The 26,107-nt window shown below is 41.9% G+C and overlaps 1 protein-coding gene across 3 annotated transcripts in view; it reads left to right on the top strand.

Annotated features, from left to right (window-relative positions):
* The window catches only part of RASEF (RAS and EF-hand domain containing), a 79,690-nt gene extending 55,912 nt beyond the window's left edge, over positions 1 to 23,778 (top strand). For 2 of the 3 annotated variants that reach the window (XM_019815810.3, XM_003995449.6), the window contains 8 exons: positions 1,659 to 1,893; positions 2,197 to 2,334; positions 2,451 to 2,598; positions 3,899 to 3,980; positions 6,400 to 6,514; positions 11,252 to 11,371; positions 13,959 to 14,035; positions 20,504 to 23,778. In XM_019815810.3, coding sequence (XP_019671369.2) covers positions 1,659 to 1,893; positions 2,197 to 2,334; positions 2,451 to 2,598; positions 3,899 to 3,980; positions 6,400 to 6,514; positions 11,252 to 11,371; positions 13,959 to 14,035; positions 20,504 to 20,609 — 1,021 coding nt within the window. In that variant the 3' untranslated portion in view covers positions 20,610 to 23,778. The remainder of the gene's footprint in view (positions 1 to 1,658; positions 1,894 to 2,196; positions 2,335 to 2,450; positions 2,599 to 3,898; positions 3,981 to 6,399; positions 6,515 to 11,251; positions 11,372 to 13,958; positions 14,036 to 20,503) is intronic. The other variant, XM_019815811.3, reaches the window with a different exon arrangement.
* The last annotated feature ends 2,329 nt before the right edge of the window (positions 23,779 to 26,107 follow it).

Here is a 26,107-nt window from a genome sequence, read left to right as displayed (position 1 = left end):
ACGACTTGTTCTATATTTGTACATATTTAATTATGATGAAAATATTCTTTGGGGAAGTAAGAATAGTTTACTTTTAAAAGAGTATGTCTAGAACTTGATTTTGAGAAAGTCTGATCTGTACCTATATTTTTAATTTGGAGTCTAGATATTCATGGAAGTGATTTCTCAATTTGGGATTTCACTTCTTCATTCCTTATCAAAAATCTGAATAAGTTTTTTAAAAAAAGTTCTGATCAATAATTACATGGAGTTGAAGTAGTTGGCACTATATTATGAGTATGGTTTTCTTGGTTTCCTTATAGTGTTACCTAAATCAGTTTTGGAAGGAGAGTTTCATAAATTATAAAACAACAAGAAAATGTACACACACACACACACACACACACACACACACAGATAGCTAGCTACAGATATGGTGTGACTACATGCCCCAGGATATGAGCAACATATTTAGGGAGAGTTTGGTGGTTTAAGTTATTACCTTTTTAATTAATTTGACACATTTGCTAATGGCACCAAAATATTTTTGAGTTCTCAGATTTATATGGCTTATATTTACTTATATTTGAGATCACCTTCTGTTTTCTAAGCATATTAATCTCTTAATATTTTTATCTCTGTACACTTATATACCCTGCCCGTTTCTCCATTCTGATGAGATGGTCTATGCCAAGTGGCCAGAATGGTCCCCAGAGTGTAGTAGTGACTAAATGAGTTATAGCCCTTGCTTTTATTTCAACATAAACTTAGGTTTTTGTGAAAATCAAATGGAAAAGCAAAAGTATATAGGGAAATAATGTGGTTTCTTTTGATTCTCCTGTTTGATGTTAATTTCTGCCTCACTTATAAGATGTTAGAGAGTTTGATAAATGGAAACATCCATAGAAGTCAGGGGATCTAGCCTTTATCCAAGTACCGTTCCTATAGGAGTCTTTCTAGACTCTGTATCAACACCTACTGGCAGAAAACTCCCAGGTCATATTCCAGTATCATACCTTTCTAATTGCCTGTCATTTTTCACCATGTTGTTTAGAAGTATGACTCCTGGAAAAGTTTATCAGTTGGCCCTTATTTTGTCTTGTGCAACTTGAGAGAATGTATTCTTCTTCATTATGTGTTGCTCTTTGAGTATTTGAGGAGAGAAACTGTTAAGACTTAAGCTGAGTTCACGAGACTTAAGCTGAGTTCACGGAACTATTTCTTGTATCTGAGTCTCACGTCACCATAGATGCCTTCGCTGTCCAGGTTCTCAGCATCTCTTTTAAGTAGAGAGTTATCCAGAAATGGACAAGCTGTTTGGAATATATTCCAAACACATCAGAGTAAAAAGGTTCACATGTTCTGCATACATTTTTCTTAACTCAACTTGAGATTGCATTTATGCCCTGGACACTGTAATTCCTTTTGTATCAGGAAATAGTGATTTTAAAAACAGCTTCATTTTTGTTAAATGTTTGATTTGAGTATCTTTATGTTAACTGATTGTTGCATGGAATGAACTGATATTGCTTTGAACATTTTGTTTCCCCTGATGCATAATCATGGAATACATTGTGGTTCTTGGCCAAAGCTAGAGTGTTGATCTTCTGGAGTCCACTGCTGTGTGGTCCTGAGCTTTGTGAGCTCTCTGGTAAATCTCTCTTCCCCTTTGTCACCAGGTCATCCCGCTCTTCCTATGTGGATGAGGACTGTGACTCGTTGGCCCTCTGTGATCCAATGCAGAGAATGAATTGTGAGGTTGACAGCCTGCCTGAGAGCTGCTTTGACAGCGGCTTGTCTACCCTGAGAGACTCCAATGAGTACGACTCAGAGGTGGAGTACAAGCACCAGAGGGGACTTCAGAGGTCACACGGCATGCAGGAGAGCTTTGCAGGCGATGCTTCAGACACAGACGTAAGCCCCAGAAATCATGGTCTCCTGGGCCTTACCTTTGATAGAAATCTGTCACCCCATTTGACTTGTATCCGTCATGGGAATACGACTTAACGGTTATAAATATGAAACATAATCAGCCGAATGGTTTTTCCCTCCACGAAGTTGAGAAGAAATTCTCACAGATTGCCATTCGGGGCTACTCTGTTCCCTAACAGCACTGACTATAGATTCAGCTACTTATTTTTCTTCTCTCTAATCCATGATGTATATGTGTAATGAGAGACTTTGTTTTTTAATCGCTGTCTTAAATAAAAAAATTAGGTTCCTGATATAAGAGATGAAGAGACGTTTGGTGCAGAAGGCGTGGCTTCCATCTTGGACTGGAAGCCCCAGGGGCCCTCTAGCGAAAGCAGCGTTGTCAGTTCTTCGAGAAAGCCCATCTCGGCACTGTCACCACCGGTAGGTAGTTGCTGAGGTATTTTATTCATAAACACTGTGAATTTTCGGTGTCATATAACTTTTTAGGAAGAAAACTGGCATGACCTTTATCACCCACTTTGGCTTTTGTCCCCTAGACAGACATGGTGGATGGTAACCATAAATCTTCCAGCTCACAGAAGGCTTATAAGATTGTGCTTGCTGGAGATGCTGCAGTGGGGAAGTCTAGTTTCCTCATGAGACTTTGCAAGAATGAATTTCGAGGAAATACAAGTGCCACTTTGGGTATGGTTCCTTCTTCAGTTGATAATGGGGAGATGACCTTGTTTAGCTTGAGTTTATTTTCTTTAGAGATTAGATACACAGATATACAGATCTCTCTCTGTATACATACATGCGTGTGTGTGTGTGTGTGTGTGTGTGTGTGTGTGTGTGTGTGTGTGTCTCCTTGTCTGTAGAATGGTCCTCTTCTGTTTTAGTGAAGGCCCAACTTTAGGAAAAGAAGACTGACAGAGGACAAAGATAATCTACTTAGCCGGTCAGAAAAACTGAACCAAGTTCAGAGCTGGAGATTCATTTGTTCAGCAAACATTTCCTGGGTTCTGCTATGAGCCAAATGCAGTTGTAGGTGCTGAGGGCACACAATGAACAGTCAACTAAAACCCAGCCTTGAAGGAAGCTACATCCCAAAGGACGGGAGTCGGTGAAAAACAAATAAAAAAATATGAGGTTTGGAGAGAGGCGAAATCCCACACAGGGTGGCCAGGGAAAGCTTTTCTGATAAGATGTCACTTGTTGATAAAGTGACATTATTAATGGCCAGTTTGTCATGGTCAAAATCATAGGCAGGTGTATGATCCCTCCCCTCCTTTACAATGGAATACATGAGCAAATACTTCTGAGAACAAGAAAAGAAGTGTCCTGATTTCCCAGATTTGCATAATAATCAGTAAATAGGGTTGAAGATACGCAAATTATCATTCACTTTTGTTCTTCATCTAAGAGTTCTTATTTTGATAACTAGAAATATTAGAACAGATTGATTACCCTCTTCACAGTGGGTGTCTTTGTAAATTTATGGTCCTTTATTACATACCCTTCAAGATAACAAAGCTGAAAGTTCACTGTAATTTGATTCATAAAAAGACTGCAGTGTTTTGTTCAGTTGCTAAAGAGCATGGCACGTATGTGTGTCTTACCCGTATACACACTCATACACATGCACATACATACACATATGCACGTTTATGTGCACACAAGCACATACACATGCACACACACAAACAGACATAACTGAGTTCATCTGATTACCCAAGCAAATAGAACATAGATTTTCCTTTTGTCCATAGATTAAATCCTTCCCCAAGTCAGCCAACCTGCAGATGGTACATCTGTGTGCACACGTGTGGTCTGACTTGTAATTGGTATCTGAAGGTCAGTCTCCTTGAAGGCCACATTCATTCCTGTTTACCTCACTGAGCTTGGCTTACTGGCTTTTATCTTATCCCAGTAGTGCTTGAGAGTAAAAGAACAATAGAATTATTTATATCATGTTCCCTCATGTTCTCTTATAATTCCTTCTTAGGAGTTGATTTTCAAATGAAAACTCTCATTGTGGATGGAGAGCGAACGGTCCTGCAGCTCTGGGATACAGCCGGTCAGGAGAGGCAAGTGCTTTGTTTGGTGCTTCGGGCTCTGCTTAGGTTTGCCTAGACAAGCCTCCTAAGGTGCTTGGTGTTTTTTTCTGCTCGTGATCATACAATTATATTACAATTTCAGGAATGTGCACTTTTTGCCACATTCTTCCCTCCTTCACTTACCTGTCAGTTGTCCGTGGAGATCTTTAGGCTTCCTCTGAGCCTGTGTTGACTTGGGAAAAAGAGAACAAGGGAATTTAGGTGACCCAGCAGTCCAAATGCAGTGTCAGTGGGGGCAGGTACTTAGTCGGGTACAGTAAGTGATGGAAAAGAGAATCTGTCCGCTTCCTTCAGTCCAAGGGCAGAGGCACAAACTAAATAGAAGACTCGTGTTGGGTGGCATTGCCTTATCTTGCATTCATTGCCAATGACCATAAGTATTAAGCACAGGTTTTAATCTTGTCTAACTCTTTGGAAATAGAATCTCTCCAGTTGTTCAACTAAGTTTGGGTGCTGCCTGCCTGTGTACCAGGCACTACTCAGGCTGCTAAGATTCAGCAGTGAACAGACACAGATATGTAAAAGCTGTTCACCCGGAGCTCATATTCTGGAGCAGGCTGAGTTTCAACGTTTAAAAAACATTCATGGGGCGCCTGGGTGGCTCAGTCAGTTAAGCACCCGACTTCGGCTCAGGTCATGATCTCGCAGTTTGTGGGTTCGAACCCCACGTCAGGCTCTGTGCTGGCAGCTCAGAACCTGGAGCCTGCTTCAGTTTCTCTGTTTTCATCTCTCTCTATCCCTCCTACTCACGCTCTCTCTCTCTCTCTCTCTCTCTCTCTCTCTCTCTCTCTCTCTTTCTCTCTCTCAAATATAAATAAACATTAAAAAATTAATTAAAAAAAACAAAAAAATATTTGTGGTTGGGATGCCTGGGTGGCTCAGTCGGTTAAGCTTCAACTCAGGTCATGATCTCACAGTTTGTGAGTTCAAGCCCTGCATCGGGCTGTCTGCTGTCGGCACGGAGCCTGCTTCAGATCCTCTGTCCCCATCTCTCTGCCCCTGCCCTCTAAAATAAATAAACATTTAAAAAATATTTTTTAAAAAAAGGAATAAAAAACACTCACGGTTGATGTGGCCTTACTGAAGATAATATAAAATAGGGCAGTTGGCAGTCAGAGTGGCCAAAATGAACAAATCAGGAGACTATAGATGCTGGAGAGGATGTGGAGAAACGGGAACCCTCTTGCACTGTTGGTAGGAATGCAAATTGGTGCAGCCACTCTGGAAAACAGTGTGGAGGTTCCCCAGAAAATTAAAAATAGACCTACCCTATGACCCAGCAATAGCACTGCTAGGAATTTACCCAAGGGATACAGGAGGACTGATGCATAGGGGCACTTGTACCCCAATGTTTATAGCAGCACTCTCAACAATAGCCAAATTATGGAAAGAGCCTAAATGTCCATCAACTGATGAATGGATAAAGAAATTGTGGTTTGTTTACACAATGGAGTACTACAGGGCAATGAGAAAGAACGAAATATGGCCCTTTGTAGCAACGTGGATGGAACTGGAGAGTGTGACGCTAAGTGAAATAAGCCATACAGAGAAAGACAGATATCATATGTTTTCACTCTTATGTGGATCCTGAGAAACTTAACAGGAACCCATGAGGGAGGGGAAGGAAAAAAAAAGAGAGAGGTTAGAGTGGGAGAGAGCCAAAGCATAAGAGACTGTTAAAAACTGAGAACAAACTGAGGGTTGATGGGGGGTGGGAGGGAGGGGAGGGTGGGTGATGTGTATTGAGGAGGGTACCTTTTGGGATGAGCACTGGGTGTTGTATGGAAACCAATTTGACAATATATTTCATATATTGAAAAAATAAAAATAAATAAATAAATTAATTAATTAAAATAGGGCAGTTGGCTTAGAGTTGGGACATACACGTTGAGGTATATGCTCTTCCCCTCACGAGCTGCCCCTCACCCTGTGTATACAGTTTCTGGCCTGTTGCAGCCGTTGTTCTTCTTTCATGTGACCCCCCCCCCCCCCACCAAAACAGAGATTTTCTCTCTTGTGCATCTCCCTCCCTCGTCTGTGTCCCACGTGTAGGTTCAGGAGCTTGTTGCCAAGGCTGAAATTTTTAAGAAATTATGCTTCAACCTTGTCCTGGTTATGTTTTGCGGTTTGCAGACATTCTTGTGGTAGTTTGATGGAGAAATTGATTGGCTCTTGTAGATTAGCACCCCAAATTGTTGTTCAGTTACCTTCCGCTGAGACATCCCAGTCCTTGGAGGTGGCTGTTTTCACAGTGACGGTTGCCGTTAGAGTCTTCCCAGGGGAGGCTTATTCTAGAAGATGAGAAAAAAAGCATAAAAGAGATGAAGGGGCAGCTCTTGCCCAGTGGACTGATTAGAACCGTTATTTAACATGCTTTTCTCTTTGCCAGATTCAGAAGTATTGCCAAGTCTTACTTCAGGAGAGCAGATGGCGTTCTGTTGCTGTATGATGTGACGTGCGAGAAATCCTTTCTTAATGTACGAGAGTGGGTAGATATGATTGAGGTAAGACCTCAACACAGAGAAACAAACCAAAAATTACACAAGAGAGTCATAGGCCGTCTTGGAATGTGCGATTTCTTTTCTTGGTTGAAGTGCACACCGGTAGAGACCATTGGTCCAGGCTGTCACAGGCAGGACTGGGTGTTAGAGGGAGTTTCCAGTGACACTTGGCAGTATTGGTCTCTTCCTCAGTAGCTGGGTAGGTTTCCACAGAACCATGGATACCACTGAAGGGAGCTTCTGGGACTGAAACTTGGGGGTGTTCTTACAGATGAAATCAGAACCCTTTTAGAAGTAAATGCACATGTAGGCAGCCTGAGAAGAAGCTGCTTTTACACATGGGGTAGTGTGTAGCATGACTGGGTGTTGCACAGGGCCTTCCATGCATGCCGGACGTGTGGGTGTCGCATCACGGATGTGAGCATGGGCACGGCCCACTTCTGTGGCACCTGCGTTCTCAGCCTTGTGGTGGCAGTAATTTGGGTATCACTGAAATACCAGTTGGTATTTTATTTATTTATTTACTTTTTAATTTTTTTAAAATGTTTGTTTATTTTTGAGAGAGATAGAGACAGAATGCAAGTGGGTTGGGGCAGAGAGAGAGGGAGGCACAGAATCTGAAGCAGGCTCCAGGGCTCCGAGCTGTCAGCACAGAGCCTGATGCGGAGCTCGAACTCACGAGCTATGAGATCATGACCTGAGCCGAAGTTGGACGCTCAACCAACTGAGCCACCTGGGTGCCCCTCCAGTTGGTATTTTAAACATACGTGGTAACATCTGTGCTCTTTTTTGTTTGTTTGTTAAATGAGATGATGCCTTTCATCTGAGGACCTTTCTTATCTTTGGTTTCATGGTGAATAATTTCTGAAAGTAGGAAATGATTTTGACCATAGTGTGCTGCCAGAGGTTATTTTTTTTAAGTTTTATTTATTTTTTTAGATGTTTATTTATTTTGAGAGAGAGAGAATCCTAAGCAGGCTCCATGCTGTCAGTACAGAGCTTGATGTGGGGCTCGATCCCAGAACCATGGCGAGATCATGACCTGAAACAAAATCAAAAGTCAAATGCTTAACCGACTGAGCCACCCAGGTTATCTTGCTGTCAGCGTTTATTTTTTTTTAATTTTTCTTAATGTTTATTTGTTATTTTTGAGAGACAGAGCATGAATGGGGAAAGGGCAGAGAGGGAGAGGGAGACACAGAATCCAAAGCAGGCTCCAGGCTCTGAGCTGTCAGCACAGAGCCCGACGTGGGGCTCAAATTCACGAACCATGAGATCATGACCTGAGCCAAAGTCAGTCGCTTAACTGACTGAGCCACCCAGGAGCCCCCAGCAGTTATTAATCAACATAAAACTACATGCTATGGTTCAATATACTCTTTTAACACAGAGCGTGAGCAGGGGAGGGGCAGAGAGAGGGGCAGAGAGAGGGGGAAACACAGAATCATAAGTAGGCTCCAAGCTCTGAGCTGTCAGCACAGAGCCCGACACGGGGCTCGAACTCACAAACCGAGAGATCGCCCAACCAACTGAGCCACCCAGGCACCACTCAATATACTCTTTTAGAAAAAATAAAATTAAAAAAAAATAGTGGCTAATATAATTTTTCAATTAAGTCCATTATCTATAATTTTTAACAGGCATGAAATAGTACAGTGGTGGCTAAACACAGACTGATTGCTGTATGATACCAGGTCAGCCTCTAGATTCTTCAGTTGGGCCTATTTAATACCCTATCAAAAATAGAATTAGTGATCTCTTTTTAACTAAAGAAGTGATGTGAGAAATGACAAAGAAATGTGCATTTTGTTCTACTGAAATATCATGGCTTAAATTTGTTATAAATAACGACGAAAGTGTGTTGACATTTATGTAGGATTTTTATTTCACAAAACTTTCCACATGTTATATTCATCTCTGTAATGTATCTGAGAAAAGAAATAAAAAGTGTAATGTTTTTCTCACTTTTTTATGTGAAACTTGAGGTAGAGAAAGAATAAGACAATGGCTTGTGGTTATATAGAGGTTAGGAGTTGAATGGGGAACTGGCTCTCCTGATTCAACCCTGGTTGCTACTGGGATAAAGCGCCAGAGTAAGCAGTGGGTTGAGAAAAGCTTTTGAGGTCTAGAAAGGAATTCCAAGGTACCATCAGTGAACAGAGGAAAAGCAGCTGCTCAAGGGAACAGACAGACCTCCCTGGGACAGAGCGATGAGTCCAGAATGACATAATCCCAGCAAACTCCTACCCCACAGAAATTCAAAATCTATAGCAAAACTTTTTGTTAAAACTATCAGACTTAGTCTTTGTTTTTTGTTTGTTTGGTTTTTTAATTGTTGTTGTTTTTAGACTTAGTCTTTGAGTCTTTGGATTTATGCTCAAGGAAAGGAGGCCTAAAGGCAAGGTCAGCCCATGTTGAAATGGCCCTTAGTGACCAGCCACAGCATGTACTAGGACCTCATAATTTGCCGTGATTTGCTAATCACCAACACATGATAAGTGACCTTTTTAGCTCTTTGGATCACCTTTCACAGGGTCTGAAAAGGATGAAAACTGTATTGAAGATGAATGATTGAATTTGCAATCGGGAAAAATTAGATACCAGTTGGCATTAGACTTTCACCTTCAGAAAAAAACAAAGCGTGATAAACCTTTGCCATGGCTCACTCTAATTTGAGGAAATTCTACAGGGACAGTTTATTTATTTATTTATTTATTTAAATGTTTATTTTTGAGAGGGAGAGGGAGAGAGAGAGAGCGAGCAAGAGCGGGGAGGGGCAGAGAGAGACAGAGGATCCAAAGTGGATAGGAAGCGGCCTCTGCACTGATAGCAGAGTGTCTGATGTGGGGCTCGAACTCAGGAACCATGAGATCGTGACCTGAGCTGAAGTTGGCCACTTAACTGACTGAGCCACCCAGGCATCCCCTGTAGGGACAGTTTATATGGCCACTATAAATATGGGTAGAAACTCAGATTATGATTGTTGGGGTAAGCCAGAGGGTTGTAGTAGAACTTCAGTGGTGAACAGACCCTCTGAATTATTAACGAATACACTTTGATAAAAACCACTGGATTACAAAATCGTGCAACAAAATTAGGAATAAAGTTAAATTTTGGCCATTTACTCACCTGTCGTGAATAATGTATTGATTGAATAATTGGGTGAAAGTTGAAGGGAGGAGACACTTGAGATGTGGGATCTCTTCCTGACTTTTACACATTCAAGAGCATTTTGGGAGTGCCTCCTTTGTGCACGTACTATTCTAGAGCCTGCAGTGTATCCATTAATAAACGGAGAGCCCTGTCCTTACGGAGCTTGCGCTCTAGTAGGGGAAACATAACTAGCAATAAATATGTAAAATAAATAGAATGGTAGAAAATAACAAATCTTGTAGCAACAAGAAGAGGGCAGGGGAAGGGGCCTGATGATGAGGCACTGGACCGCAGGTGGTGTGGTCAGCGTGGCCTCCCTGGAAGGTGAAGTTTGAGTCAAGACCTGAAGGAACTGCCAGTCTTTACTGGAATGACTTTGGGAAGTCATTTGGATGCTTGGGTTCTTGGCTTACTTAAGTGAATATTTGTTTAATGGCTTCCAAATGGTGCCCCCTTGGAACCTGAGCAGTTTGCCCAAGAAGCACAATTAATTAACACGTTAGTGGATGGAGTGCCTAGTTTCTGGGAGGGCCTTTTATTTCCCTTTGCTGTTATCGCACTCTGGTGCAAGGAAAATGGTCTGAAGAGAAAGGAAGTCAGGTATAATGTCATCATTTTTAATGCTTATTTCTTGATCTCGTGACAGGTAGGGCACCAAACTGAAAGAACACCTTGTCCATCTTAGACACCGCAAAGGGCACGTCCCATGTGCCTTAGTCGGGGCTCCTGCTTCTTGTGCTTAGGAACCAGAACCCTGTTTTTCTGTGCTGGTCAGGTCATCTTCCTCTGTTCTCATCAGCACCTTTTGAGGTCACATGTGCTCTTACCCACTCGTTCATTTTACAAGTGGGGAAACTGAGGCAGAAACATGAAGAGATTTGCCTGATTTCACACACCCACACCGGCAGCCCGGTGGTGGGAGTGGGGGGGCCTCAAACTCAGCTGTGCTTCTCTCATTTCATGCTCTGCCAGTTCATGTGGTCCCAGATGGTGGTACAGTTTGTGTAAGTTGATTTAGGAGCATTATCCTTACAATTGATTCCTTTGAATGATTGGTAATTAACTCTTGTAAGAAAAATGAACCCTTTAGAACCTTCATATTTTGCTTTTGTTGTAAACCAGACAGCAGTGCATGTGGAGCCCTCAGGCTCTGTTTTTATCCCATTATGGCTGAGGGATTTCCTGTGTGTTTTGTACCTGAGATAACGAAGTTGACTGGTCATCACCGCTCTTTGGAGTGAAAGCTGCAGAAAATGCTGTGGGCACCACAGCCAGATATAATTCTGTGGTCATGCCTCTTGAGTTTATATTGGTTTGTATGGTGGCAGGGGAGATGGAGTGCATTTGGACCGTGGCCTGGGCCTTTACAAGTTCTTATTTGGCCTCTCTGAATTTCAGTGTTCTCACTTGGCAATGGGAAGAAGTCTGACTCTTTTTAGAGATATTTTGAGGCTTAAAGATGGTCCCTCTATGTCACTTGGCACCCGAGGGGCATTTGGAGAATGGAAGCTGCGGTTGGTATTGCTGCTCTTGTCAGTGGAACTTGTTCGGTGTTTGATGAACACACAATTTTATTCTTTATGGCAGGATGCAACCCAGGAGAGCATTCCTATCATGTTGGTGGGAAACAAGGCTGATCTTCGTGACGCTGCTGCGGCAGAGGGACAAAAGTGTGTCCCAGGATACTTTGGAGAAAAGCTAGCCATGGTAAGGGTAAAAGTGTGTCTATTGGGATAGACCTTAGCAGTTCATGAGCTTTGTAGTTTATGGCCCTTTACTTTTGTCTACATTCACTTTAAGAGGTATTTTGGCAAACCTCCATCCTTTTTTAAAACTTTTTTTTAAACGTTTATTTATTTTTGAGAGAGATACAGAGTGGGAGTGGGGGACGGGTAGAGAGAGGGAAACACAGACTCTGAAGCAGGCTCCAGGCTCTGAGCTGTCAGCACGGAGCCCGATGTGGAGCTCGAACCCATGAAAGGTGAGATCATGACCTGAGCCAAAGTCAGATGCTTAACCAACTGAGCCCCCCAGGCACCCCAACCTCGATCCTTTTTGATGGGTCTCCTGTCCTTATTCAGGCAGAACTCCGCTCACCTCCCTTTAATGGATGTAGTTGTACCAAGGATTTAAACCTCTCATGGAAGTAAAATGACCACTTGGTCATCCTCCAGTGGAGAACATTGACAAAAAGTAGCCAGAATTATCCTGCCTTCCTCCCCACTCTCTACCAGTTCCTGGACTCCTGTAGTTCTGGAATCAATGTCAAGGAAAAAGAAGGGTTTCCTGTTTAGAAAACATGGTTGAGTTCCAGAGGTTTACTGTGCCAAAGGGCAGTGTGTCACTTGGGTGGAAGAGCATTGGGAAACTTGTTGTTGTTGTTGTTGTTGTTTTCTCTAAGATTTGTGCTTAGTTGAATAGTCTAAATTTGGTTATGCACTTGAATAGAGGATGAAGCCTATGTCTATCCAGCCTGTTACCATGGGAAGTGTTTATTCTGCCATTATTACCAGTGTGTGAGAATGCTCCAGGGCCCTCTCACGACCTGTCCTTCCCCAACAAGGAATCAGAGGTACTTGGGTCGGATAAATTCATGCCCTAACAGTCTGATCTGATACTGTGGTCATTGTTGTCTGTCATCAGCACCATGGAAGGGCTGCCCTGTAGCATGGACATGCGGGCTTGAACAATGAGTTTCAGTGTCACTATTTTCAGTTGGAAAATCTTTCTTGATTTAAATCTTGGAATTGTGAGCCTAACATGCTAAACATCAGAACCAGGCAGTGAAATACAGAGGGGATTCATTCAGCACACCCTTCATTGTATCCACTTCATTGTGTGCTGAGCAGAGACTAGAGCACAAAGCAGACAGTCCTTGTCTTCATGTAGTTTATTTCTGGGGGAGATCTATGTAAAACTTACATAATCCGCATGCCACATTGTCCCACACACCCCCTTGAGAGCACATCATTCCTGGCCATATGCCAGGTTTATTCCCATCTCACGATTTCTGAGTTCCCAAGGTTTGTTTACCTGTGTGTCTTGTGACCCCTACCCCTGTGCATCTGTGGAGGCAATCTCTGTTTCACCCCCTGACATCCTAGCTGTAGAACTCAGCAGCAGCGCCACCCATTTCCGCTAGAATTTTGTGATTTTTATGCATTTTCTGTGGAATCCACAGGGGCTCATGGGTGAAGGTCCCACTGTGGAGTGGAATCTTTCCCCGTTGTGTCGTTCTCTCTCTCCATGCTCCAGAGCAGCCATTACATCCTCCCCTTGTCCCACATGGACAGTGTTGCCCACACCCAGGCCTTTCCTGAGGGAAATTGTCTCCAGGCAAAGACACAAAAGTAACTTCATCCATTACACTTGTGGCAAGTGCAATGCAGGAAAACCACAGAGGGCTGTGCAGCAACTTGTCAGGGTGAGAGAACACTGAATCTTAACCTCCGGGGAGGATTACCTGAAAACCCCAAAGGGTGGTAGGAGTCAGCCTGCAGAAGGGGTTTGATGGGGGAAGGGCATAACCCAGGTAAGGGAAACAGCAGGTGCACAGGTCCCGAGGTAGGAGGAAATTTAGAACATTGGACAAACGGAGGGAAGGTCAGGGTAATTAGAGCATTGTGAGTGAGGGGAGATGATGGCAGGTAAAGCTGGGGGGTGGCTGGGACTGCATTGTCAGCCGTGGTGAAGCACTTGAGCGTTACTTGAGGAGGAATGAGAAGCATTGAAAGGTTTGAAGCAGGAGAATATGATCAGTGATCATATACATAACTGCTGGGAGGTTGAATAATAGAGGCCTAGAAGATGTCCATTGGCTTTAGCAACATGGAGGTTGCTGAATCTTGATAGGAAAAGATGATAGTGTGAAGGGATGTGTGTTAGCTGCTGGCCCAAAGGACACATACTTTTGATGGACGTTTAATTCGTGACTGGTTACCTTAAGCTATCATTTTTACTTCTCTCAGATGATCTTTTAGAGAACATTTGTAGCAACTGTGATAGGACTGTGGGAAGAACCTTAAAACATGAAATTGTGTACAGTGCTTACTTTTAAGGCAAAATAAAATTCCTCTGACTAGAAACTGTTTCTGGCATAACTAGATTCAGATTCACTCTTTCTTAAAGCATTGAAACTCTGAATCCAGTTTCTTGGCTATTAGCATCCTCAACAGAAGAGTATTTTTATTTTATTTGTTGGTTTTAAAAGCTAAAATTCCGGGAGACCTAAGAAAGAGACCTGAGAGAGAGAGAGAGAATTCTTCATTTAATTGTGCGTATTTCTTTTCTACAGACCTATGGGGCATTATTCTGTGAAACCAGCGCCAAAGATGGCTCGAATGTAGTGGAAGCTGTTCTCCATCTCGCTCGGTAAAGTGTTGCCTCATATTTTGAAAACTGGAAGTAGGATTGAATTTTCGTGTAGTTGGTGCATATATCAAATTTCTTGACCATAACATGAATATACATTCAAAAACACAGTCTTGTATTTAGTAGTGGTGAGCGAAACAATTGAGCACAGATTTTATAAAAACTGGTAATGCTGCCTCTGCACTGTGAATGTTGGCAAAGTACCTTTACTGCCAAACAAAACAGGTGCATCTGAGGTGTCGTTGACATTTCTGCAAAATGTCACTGCAAAGCTAATAGTTGACTTGTATGAATCATTTCCAGGAACCAGATTTTAAACACAAGAGACTATTATGAAATTATCTATTATGACATTTTCCTGGGTAAAGGGAAAAAAAAACCTCAACAAAGCAAATTGTATATCATGCCAGTTGGAAGCACCTTGTTAAAATTATTAGTCAGATAATTACTAAGCTAAGGTAATGGTGTTAATAATAAATAACACTTTGGGATATAGATTAGAATGAAAATTATATCATTGAGGAACTTGAATATAAATGTGAGTGTTTTAATCCTTGGAGTAAATTTAATTTTTAGGAAATAACAATATTATCTGTTAGATCTCTCTTTTTTGCCTAGTTTTCTGCCACAAATGAGAAGATGATTCTTTACTGGCCTAAAGGAATTAAATATCCAAAAGAAAATAGGAAGGAAAGGAAAGGAAAAAAAGAAAAGAAAGTGTACATTAACAAGATTCAGGCCAGTGATCTTTAATTACTGACAAAGCCATAATTTTAGTGTAATTTGTGTAGGTTTTTTTTTCCTGGTCATTTGTGAGGCTTTACAAGAATATTTTTTAAAAAATTTTTAAATGTTTTTATTTATTATTTTTGAGACACAGAGACAGAGCAAAAGCCAGGGAGGGGCAAAGAGAGAGGGAGACACACAATCTGAAGCAGGCTCAAACCTGCCGACTGTGAAATCATAACCTGAGCTGAAGTCGGATGCCCAACCGGTTGAGCCACCCAGGCACCCCTACAAGAATCTTAATTTTAGAAGGATAGTTGGCTTGCTAATATACATTGACAAGTAAAATACCTTGCAGTGTTTTAAGTGCTGCTTTTATATTGATGACTTGGTGTTTCTAGTGCTTACTAGCTGCTTCGACTGGGGCCTTGGGCAAGATCCTTGCCCTCACTTGAGAGAATCAGGAAATGGGCCCCAGGACTTTTTTTTAAAGACTATTTATTTATTTTGAGAGAGAGTGCGCAGGCACACACATGGGGTGAGGTTGGGGGTGGGGAGAGGCAGAGAAAGGAGAGAGAGACAGAGAGAGAGAGAATTCCAAACAGGTGCCACACTGTCAGCATAGAGCCTGGTGGGGCTCGATCTCATGAACCATGAGATCATGACCTGAGCCAAAAATCAAGGGTCAGATGCTTAACTGACTGAGCCACTCAGCTGCCCCAGGAAATTAGCCCAGGACTTTAAATGGCCTGTCTTTAAAAATTATCTCCTTTGCTATCAGTCCAAGATAGAGAACCACCTTTCCCCACCACACTAGAAATCATCTTTGTTTAAAGCAAAAGCAGTGCTAACTTTGAGTGTGACCTAGAACAGGTAGAAAAAAGGTAAACATTAAACATTTGTAGATTTAGGGGAATTACTTGGTTTTCTGCCTGTGATTCGCAGGGAGAATCATGGGCTAGTATTGTATTTGTCAAACAAGAACTCAAGTAAAACCTTTTAAGTTGGGTGAAATAAGTGACTTCGTGCACCTCTGTGTGCATAGGGGCCTCCAGCCATTTTGACCAAGGAAGGCTCACTCAGTAGAGGTGGTGAGAGATTCAGCCAAATGCACGAAAGATGGATTCATTGCTGAACTATTAGGTGTTTACACTTTTCCAGGTGGTCATACGGTGTTTCACTGCAGTATACCCGGGGATTCCAGGGTGGAGGTGATGCACTTGCTGGGCTCGATGGGTGTGGGAAGGGCCTGCCTGCAGGTCTGCAGAACATTGGAGGGCCCGAGGCTGACCTGGAACCCCAGGGGAGGTGGAGGGAGCCTTAGCTTTGGCAGTGGGGAGAAAAGGATGCTGTATGTCAGGCCCCCTGTGAGGCTGTCGTTTGCTGCCTAGCTTATTGGAAGACTGTAGTGTCAGGAGGCTCAAAGTCCAATCTTAAATCTGCCCTCGCACAGCCACGGGGTCTCCTCTCGGCCTCTCTAATCTGTAAAACGAGGAAGGAGCCTGGAGGAAACGACCCCCAAGGTCCTTCCGGTTCTGACAGTCCATGGTTCTGTGTATCATAGCCAGTAGTCCACTGAATCCCATAATCACTGTTTAATGCTGAATTGTCTTCACGGGGTCATATTAAAGTTAAATGACTCCAAATTGCCACAGTCACACCCAGAGCACAGAATCGATTCCCTTTATTGTATTGTAAAGATGGGAGAGGCTGTGAGCCGCCTGTGCCTTTTCCCCATCTGCTCCCGCCCGGCGCCCTGTTTACCATGCAGCATCCGCACAGCCATGTGCTTCTTTCCTTAGAACACCTGTGTGCAGAGGCATTTTGATAACGAGGTCACTTCTCGTGAAAGTTCTTTTATTGTTGTTATTGCATTGTGGCCTGGTGCAAGGCCTCTGGTTTAGTTACGTCACCGATGTGTTAAATGTGAAAATTACAAGTAGGGCAAACATGTAAATGCTTGAATTTGCTTTCTATCCTGCCTTCAGATTTGCTTGTCAAAGTACCTATGTCTTGAAATGGCAGAGTCACCACAGGTGAAATTATCATTTTTAAAAGTTTTTCATCCTTCAGAAAGCTATGTATCATCCAAAGCATGTCACATTCTCGATTTGGATCTCACAAGATAATTCCTGTCGTGGCCCCTTTCACACTGTGTTACATCTTAAAACGTGTACTATAAGAGTTTATGAATTTGCACTGTCTGAAACAGAATTCTGTTTTGAAAGGAGGCCATAAATGTCTGGTTAACACCTGCAACTACTAATACTGCTTTTTCTGGAAACCTCTCAATCCCAGGAAAAGTTTCTCCTAGAAATGCAGTTTCCTTGTAATGCTGACGAGACATCTGTCACAATCATCATCGCTTGGCAGGTGAATTTGCCATACCAGGACCACAAGCTTTAAGCATTTTGCAATAGATTCAAGTTCCAGGGGCATTTAATTGATCAATGGCCTGAAAATTGAAAAAAAAAAAAACACAAAAAATGCTTAGGTTGATATTACCAGTTCAGCTGAGGAGCTGAGCCTGTGGGTGTAAATCCATCCATGAGACTGACTCACCTAAAATGCAGCTGTTAAGCATGTGGTAGTTTTTGGAGAGATAGTCTAGTTTTCCCAGCCTTAACCCTGTTGATTTCGTTAAAGTGGGACATGCCTGCATGTATGATTGATTAAAGAAACCCGAAGGCCAGATGAAAAATGTGGGTACATGTTTTTCCTCCTTAATATTTGTTTTCAGGTTCTATAATGTCTGCATTATGTGAGCACTCAGCCCATGGAGGCCCCATACATGATTCAGTAAAGATACCGAGGAAATGAATATGAGACAGGCCGTGCAATTTAACATGAGAGGAAGAGGGGCGCCTGGGTGGCTCAGTCGATTGAGCATCCGACTTCAGCTCAGGTCATGATCTCGCGGTTCATGAGTTCAAGCCCTACATCGGGCTCTGTGCTGACAGCTCAGAGCCTAGAGCCTGCTTCAGATTCTGTGTCTCTCTTTCTCTTTGCCCCTCCCCTGCTCACACTGTCTCTCTCTCTCTCCCTCTCTCTCTCTCTTTCTCTCTCTCTCTCCCTGTCTCTGAAAACAAAAAAATAATAACATGAGAGGAAAAGAAGAAACATATGACCAGGCAGCCAGATGATTGTAGCTGATAGAGGCCATTGGAACCCCCAGAAGGAGAGACGTGAGTTGTCTTGTGAAGGTGCTATGATTATTATACCCATTCTACAGATCAGAAAATGGAGAACTAGAGTGCTTGATCAACTTGCTCAAAGTGACACAGCCACTAAGTGGCATCATTGGGACTTGTCACGTGAATCTGAAGTGTAGGCTTGTCACTTCAGTGTTGGCAGTCTCAGGATTGCATTCCACATTCTCTTCTTTACTCTCTCTCCACCTAATGCCTTCTGTCCCCAGTGTTTCTAGAACTGTCTCTAGCTGGTGACTTCCACTTTCTGTATTTTTAACCTCCACTTCTTTTTAAAATTCCAAAACCACATCCCCAACCCATCAACAAGTAGAAATTCTGAAGGCATGACTGTATCCAACATGTCTAAACCCTCACAGCCTGGCCTCACCTACCTTTCTGGTGGCATCTCTTATCTTGCTTCCCAAAGGAGTGATAATCTGTGGACACAGTCAAACTTTATTTCTAGCTGTGGCCAGGCTCTTTTATGTTTCCTTGCCTTTATGCGTGCTGTTCCCTGCACCTGGACTCTGCTTTCCTCATTAACTGAAGGCCAATCCCTGTCCTTTTTTTTTTTAAATTAAAAATTTTTTTTTTTTACATTTATTTATTTTTGAGAGAGAGACAGAGCACAGGTCGGGGAGGCGCAGAGAGAGAAGGAGACACAGAATCCGAAGCAGGCTCCAGGCTCCAAGCTGTCAGCACAGAGCCCGACATGGGGCTCAAACTCACAAACTGAGATCATGACCTGAGCCGAAGTCGGACGCTTAACCAACTGAGCCACCCAGGAACCTTTCAATCCCTGTCCTTTTAAGAGATCCCTCTTAAAAGGGATCCATTGTCAAAGTCTCCGTGAAGCTGTCTCCATAAAGCCTTCCTTTCCTGCAGGCCAGCACGACGGTGGTATACCCTTTGTATTCCCACATCACACTGTGTATGGGCATTAGCAGCTCTCTCAGGGCCTTGTAATGATTTGTTTAGACTTTCTCCCCTTCAAAGCTCACAGAGAGGGTCCCAGAGTTTGTTGAATGACCAAATGTCTGAGATGATGCAGTTGGAAGTTGTATCACTTTCCTGTTGTTGCTGTGATGAACTCCCACAAACGTAGTCCCTTAAGCAGTACAAATTTATCATGTTCCGCTTCTGGTGGTCAGAAGTCTGAAATGAGTCTTGTGGGCTGTTCTAGGTTGGCTCGTGTTTCTTCCTTCTTATCCTGAGTCTTTGTTTCCTTACCTGTGGAGAGAGGATAATAGTACTCACCTGTCAACCTGTCAGGGTTGCATATGTGTTTATGTTCTGTGCATGTGAGTGTGCATTAAATAAGAAAAATGTAAAAACGTAAAGCCTAGCATTTATTAGCTAGCCTTCAGCAAGAATTAATTTCTCTCTCTTTTTTTCTTCCACTGAGGCATCTTCTTTCGAATTCACAGTATAGTGGTTTTCAAAAGTTATTAGCAAAAATGAGCAACTTCTGGAGTTGTGCTGACCAATTCAGACATTCCAGAAGTGTGGCTAACCCAAATTAAGATGTGCTGTAGGTATTAAGTATATGCTGGATTTTGAAGACAGTATAAAAATTATAAAATACTTCATTACTGTTTTTATTGATAATAAATGCTGACATGACAATATATTTGCTATACTCATTTAAATCAAATATATTAATAAAATTAAATTTGCATGTTTTTACATTTTTTGATGTGGTCTCTAATAAATTTAAAATTGCATATGCGGATTATATTCTATTTCTACCAAAATATATTGCTGTACTAGGAATACGCCGGTCCTTAGTAGTTTCAGGTGGGACTTCAGGGTCCCTGCATGTTTCACGAGCATCCCAAGGAATACACGTGGAAGGATCTTTCTCTAGGAGACTTTTGCAAGATTTTACAGATCTTTTGTCATTGTTGCCTCTAGCTGTTAATTCTAAGAGAAATTTAGGAAGATTTTTCTTTTTCTGGATTTTAACTTAAACATTCATCACGACATCCATGATCATGTATAATTAAAGAATGGTTATAAAGTTACCGTTTTCATGAAGGTCAGCGAGCATGAGTCAGGGATGGAAGCCAGGTTCCAGAGTATTAAGGAGTGAGCTATGCATGCGGGAGACAATAAAGTATATGAAACCACCAGAGAGAGCAAGAGTAGGCTGTGTGTGTGTGTGTGTGTGTGTGTGTGTGTGTGTACCTATGCACATGTGTGTGTGCCTGCCTTGTGCACGTGTGAGTGTGGCCTCGTGCTCAGAGCACAGCTCTGTGTCTCCTCCAGCTGCCTGACCGAAGGGAAATTTCTTAACCTTTTTTTTTTGCCTTGGTTTCATCATATATCAAATGGGGCACAACAAATTCATATGGTCCTGGTGAGGATTAAGACAGTCAATACCTATAAAGCATTTACCACAAGGTCTGGGTGGCACACAGCAAATGCTCAGCAGTGTTGTTTTTATTTCTACAAAGCCATTTGTGGTTCGGTTTTGTACCTCGATAATTCATTCTCTCTCTCTTTCTTTCTTTCTTCCTATCTCCCTCCCTCCCTTTCCCCCTTCCCCCAGGGAAGTGAAAAAAAGAACTGATGAGGATGACAGCAAATCCATTACCAATCTGAGCGGGACCAGTTCCAAAAAGTCAACCCAGATGAAGAACTGTTGCAGTAGTTAAATCCCACACATCCTTGGCCTCTCAAGTCCCAGAGTGCTAAGTTTCCATGACCTGTTTGCTTCTTGCAGAGTGGTACATCCTACAGACACTGCCTGTGGGAAGTTACAGTGTGGGAGTCTGAATCGTGCTCTAGATCTCTCTGGAGCCCTGGCTTTTTGCTATGTTTCAGTGAATGATTTGGGCCCCCTGGTTAAATATACTTGTCTTGTCCTTGCAGAGTCTCCAAGATAATGTGTAAAAAGTGATAAAAAAAAAAAAAGTCACCTGCTCAGATCAAAGCTGTAGAAGAAACTGACATAATTAGATTCATGTGTAGCTGACTTTGTAGATAATCCATGACAAAATTTTATTTCAAATATTCGATAATAGACTATTAGTAAAAAGGGGTTACCATCCTAGCTTTACTGCTAACTAGCCTGTGGCCTGAGATCTGTCAGCAACCCACATTAGATCTGTTTCCTCATCTGTGAAACAAGCATCTTGGCCTTGCAGGCCTTGACCTCTCAGATTTTGGGCGCTGTAAGGAGCGGGAAGGAGCCCCTGCTGGCCCACAGTTAATAAGGACTCTGGTTGGTTGTACTTTTTAAATATTGGGGATATTGACTTTTCTCATTTCTGAAACAACAGAACTTGAGAAAAAACATGGTAATGTGTTAGGCTCCAGTGGAGACAGAAAAATCTATTTTTTTATATATATAAAGAAAAAAACATTTTTTTTGTGACAAAGACTTGGAAAAAAATGGTACTGTAATCTCAGAATACTTACAAAATCCATGGTTTAGAGTCAATGTTAAAAATTCTAATGAAAATTTAGGAGGCCACATACTAACTAAAAATGCAATGCCCAGGAAAGTTGTCACTCTTTACTTAAAAATATATACCAGTAAGTCATGACCATGGATTGGGGACACACAGGAACTGGGAGTGACTGCTAATGGGTATGTGGTTTCTTTGGGGGATGAGAATTTTCTGGAATTACATTGTGATAATGGTTGTACAACTGTGAATATACAAAATAACACTGAATTATATACTTTAAAATGGCTGAAGTTTATGGCATGTGAATTATACCTCATTAAAAAAAAAAAAACACTACCAGTAGAAACAATTTAACATTTTGCCAAATGAAAATGTGCATGCTTGATTCCTACCTTCCCATGGTTTACAAACATAATCTCCAATACAGTGCAAATCCCTCAACTCCCTAGTTGCCAGCATTTGCTTCCTGAAATAATGAACAGTGATAGAAATGTGTGGTTTTGGAAACTCAACTCTTCAAAAGAGGAATTGTCCTTAGGAATGGGAAGTCCAAGTCCTTTGTTGAATGTGACTAGTGACTCCTGCTCACCAACAGCTTGGTTGGCCTTGCTCTTCTAGAACCTGCAGTGTCTCCCAGATTTCTCCACTGAAATGTCGCTAGCCGCTGAGAGAGTCGACACCTGACCCTAGAGAGAAGCCTGGTTTTGGGTGTTTGGTTTTCAGTAGTCTTGAACCAATTATTTCCAACCAGACGTTTGAACTTACCTTGGTTCGTATAGGTTAGGTCCAGGTTCCAAGCAGTCTGCTGAAAAAACTTAAAGAATAGTGGTTATTTATGGTATTAAGTGAGCTAATAACGTTCCTTTTTGTTGAATTAAAAGAATCCCATGTAGCAGTTTTCTCCTGTTTATGATTTTTATGATCAAACCTTACATTCCCTAGCTTCATTTTTTTTTAAATGAAAACTGACCAGATATGTTACACACACAGGTTATAAATAACCACAGCATCTTTTAGCTTTGAAAAGCTTGCCTTTTCTCTATTGACATCTAGCCCCCCCTCCCCCCTCCCCCCACTGGAAAGTTTGATCTATCCTCAGCAACTCTACCATGCATTTCTGTTGTGTGGTTTTGGTTGCAGAAAAAGAAGTTTATATTTTTGACTGAAAAGAATGCCTTGCTTGTCAAATGGAACAGGGCAGGGAGGTGGTTATTTTGGGACTATGGTGAGATGCAGATTTGGCCACTGCTGTTTTTCTCTGTGGCACCTTTTGGAGCCCAGGTTAGAAAGGATCTTCTGTGTTGACATAGGGGACACATGTTCAGGTGTCTGGTGCAGTTGCACAAAACTGTGTTAATATACATGTTGTGTTGCCTTTATTTATTTTCCCCCAAAGTGTCTCTCTGTGTTTGTATGACGGTCTGTACGTAGAGTATACCTTTGATACAGAAGTATTATCTTCGCTTTTGCCTCTGGATTGTATGGTTAGTACACCCATAGATTCGGAGATTACAAAGGCACCTTTAATAGACAAAGCAATCATCTTTATTTGAACCTAGATAAATATTTTGGCAATAAAATCCAAATTAGAGACTTACAGCTTTGGTTAGCAATCTTGTTTAAAGAAAAGCTACTTGAAAGTTCTTTCAGCTGCATTGGTGGGAAATCATAATTATTACTCACATTTGATTTCATGAAGGTGTTCTCAAAGTTACAGTGTATTTTTGGTAAGAAAAAAATATTTAATGTTTTTAACTTAGACTTATTGTGACACATTTGCATAGTCCTGTGCAGCTAACTCATCTTGACTCAATTTTTCCTTTGAGAGCTTTTAAAATCACAATTCTATTATGCTCCTTTTTTTTTATGCATCCTGACACATTGGATAATATTTTAATTTCATCATGGAAAAGAATGTTGGATAAGGAGACATTTTTCACTGTTAACTTTTAGCCTCATGCATTTTCATAATTTATTTTTTCCACTTGCTGCTTTATATGACATATGTGACATTTGATTATTTAATACCAAATGTGATTTGCATAAACCCAAGTCATACAACCCTCTTGCTGAAGATAAAATTGAGGTTAAAAGATAAAGATTTATTTTCATATTTGTACAGTGATCGGCTTCAGAGTGAAGGCTTTTGTGGGCTTTTATTGTATATGTGTGTAAGAAATTTCATATGTATATATTAAGTAGGCCTCTGGGTATTGAATAATTGTTTCATGATTTTGATTTATGTGGTTTACATTTTCATAGTATTGGCCATATTTCGTTTATACTGTTTATTTCTCTTCAAACCATTAATAATTATACCATAAAGTGTAATTTTTATAGCAATGCAAATGTCTAAGGAACTACAAATATTTTCTGCATTGTAAATTCAGTAAAGCACGCTTCTGTTGGCCTTTGGGGTGTTTCCTTCAGCTTTCCTGCAGGCATCCCTAAATAACTTTAATTCTAGGATGTGCCTACATGAAATCATGCCTCTAAAACACTTGCCTTATCTGGCCTGGACAGCAGCTGGCTAGAGAAACGAATGAACACATGGTTTATTTGGTGCTACGGTACAGCCATGTCACCTTGGCCAGTGGGGCAGCACGTCAACCAGCTTGGGATGTGACAGCCAGGAATTGGGAGGCTTTGCAGGAAAATTTCAGGGCATGTTCTGGCCATCCTCATGACCTCAGGGGTTAGTGCCTTTCTCCGACACTCATTCTCCTCCTTCCGTTCCCCACACTGCCTAGCCAACTCCTGCTTGTCCTTGGGTTTTAGCAGAAATGTCACTTTCTTCAGGAGTCTTCCCTCTCAACCCCCTAAAATAGGATGAGGCTTCCTGCCCTCACTTGTGTAGCATCCGTTGGAACTCATTGGCATCCTTATTGCCCTTATACTTGTTTAACTAGACACATGCCCTGAGCCCTTTGCTGCTGCCTCCCTTCTGCTGCATGCAGTGCTTAAATAGGGGAGCAAATAACTAACTTTAAATAAGGCAGGCTTTGCAAAGGGTTTCTGCAGACATACACAGATGCACGTACACAATAGTCATGGACAGTGTAATCAAGAGGCAGCATATTTTATTTTTTTATTTATTTTGAGAAAGAGAGAGCACGAACTGGCTAGAGGGGCAGAGGGAGAGAGGGAGAATATTACGCAGGCTCCACGCTCAGCATGGAGCCGGATGCAGGGCTCCATCCCACGACCCTGGCATCATGACCTGAGCCGAAATCAAGAGTCATATGCTCATCCTACTGAGCCACCTAGGAGCCCCAAGAAAACATATGTTAATGGCCATAGGTCTGAGCTCTGCAGCCAGGCTGCTTGGGGATGAACCCAGCCTCATATACCTACTAGTGAGTGGGGTAACTGTGAACAAGGGGCTTAACCTCTGTGGACCCCAGCTGTTTCTTTGATAAAATAGTGATAAAAGTACTATTCCCACGGAAAGTTTATGAAGACTAAATGAGTTAGTGTATTTAAAGGGCTTGGAATACTACCTGGCACTTTTATCATCCTCACTTTGAAAGTTTTGAGGGGCGCCTTGGTGGCTTAGTCGGTTAAGTGTCTGACTCTCCATTTCGGCTTAGGTCAGGATCTCACAGGTTCATGAGGTGGAGCCCCGTGTCAGGCTCTGCGCACTGTTTGAGATTTTCTGTCTCCTTCTCTCTCTGCCCCTCCCCCACTAGTGTTCTCTCTCCTTTCTCTCGCTCTCTTTCAAAATTGAACCTTAAAAAAATTTACCAGATTACTTGGGGGATAGGGCATTGTAGAGGACTCACTTTGACATAAGTTCATTGATTACTTCCCATATATGTTTTTGGTATTTCGATGGACATGAAGTTGGGTATCACGGGGATAGGCTATTGTGTAGATGAATTAAAAGAGGGGGAGGGGCGCCTGGGTGGCTCAGTCGGTTAAGCGTCCGACTTCAGCCAGGTCACGATCTCGCGGTCCGTGAGTTCGAGCCCCGCGTCAGGCTCTGGGCTGATGGCTCAGAGCCTGGAGCCTGTTTCCGATTCTGTGTCTCCCTCTCTCTCTGCCCCTCGCCTGTTCATGCTCTGTCTCTCTCTGTCCCAAAAATAAATAAACGTTGAAAAAAAAAATTAAAAAAAAAAAAGGGGGGAAATCATGGAGAGAAAAACGAAGGTCTGAAAATTAAAATGGAAAATTGTGAATGGAGTCCTTACAGGTGTGGAACCTCCATTTATTAAAGTCTAATTGTATCAAATAGTTAAAGGGATGGAGAAAACACCAGAGCTGTGATTGAGAGTGTGAATCTAAAAGACAGTAGACAATGGTGGTGGTTAATGATGTTCTCAAACTAATTAGAGAGTAACCTTTATGTTTATACCATGACAGGTAGCCTGTTGAGAAGGATCTCTGATGGATGTATGCAAATGTCCACAAGATGGGAATTAATCCTTAGGAAAGCATATTGTTTTACAAGCTTTAAAGTAAAAATAACATCTTTTCTTTCCAGATCTAGATGTTATGCTTCGTTTTCATAGCTGAAAATGGAAAACAGGCAAAAATGCTTCAACTTAAAATTGCAGGGTAAGGCAAATTTTCAAATGAAAAATCCTAGAAATAGTTACCCAGTTTCCTTTATTTTTTTCTGCATCTGCATATCAGGTTTATTTGTGAATTTATATTTCTTAAATTTCTGTAGAATGGAGATTTAGGTGCAAGGTCCTTTAACTTGTGGCCTTTCAGGCTGGCAGTTCACAAACCACATT

Source organism: Felis catus, chromosome D4, assembly GCF_018350175.1.
Source record: "Felis catus isolate Fca126 chromosome D4, F.catus_Fca126_mat1.0, whole genome shotgun sequence".
Classification (NCBI taxonomy): Eukaryota; Metazoa; Chordata; class Mammalia; order Carnivora; family Felidae; genus Felis; species Felis catus.
The sequence above is the reverse complement of the archived record's forward strand: the minus strand, read 5'-3'. Positions and strand labels throughout refer to the sequence as shown.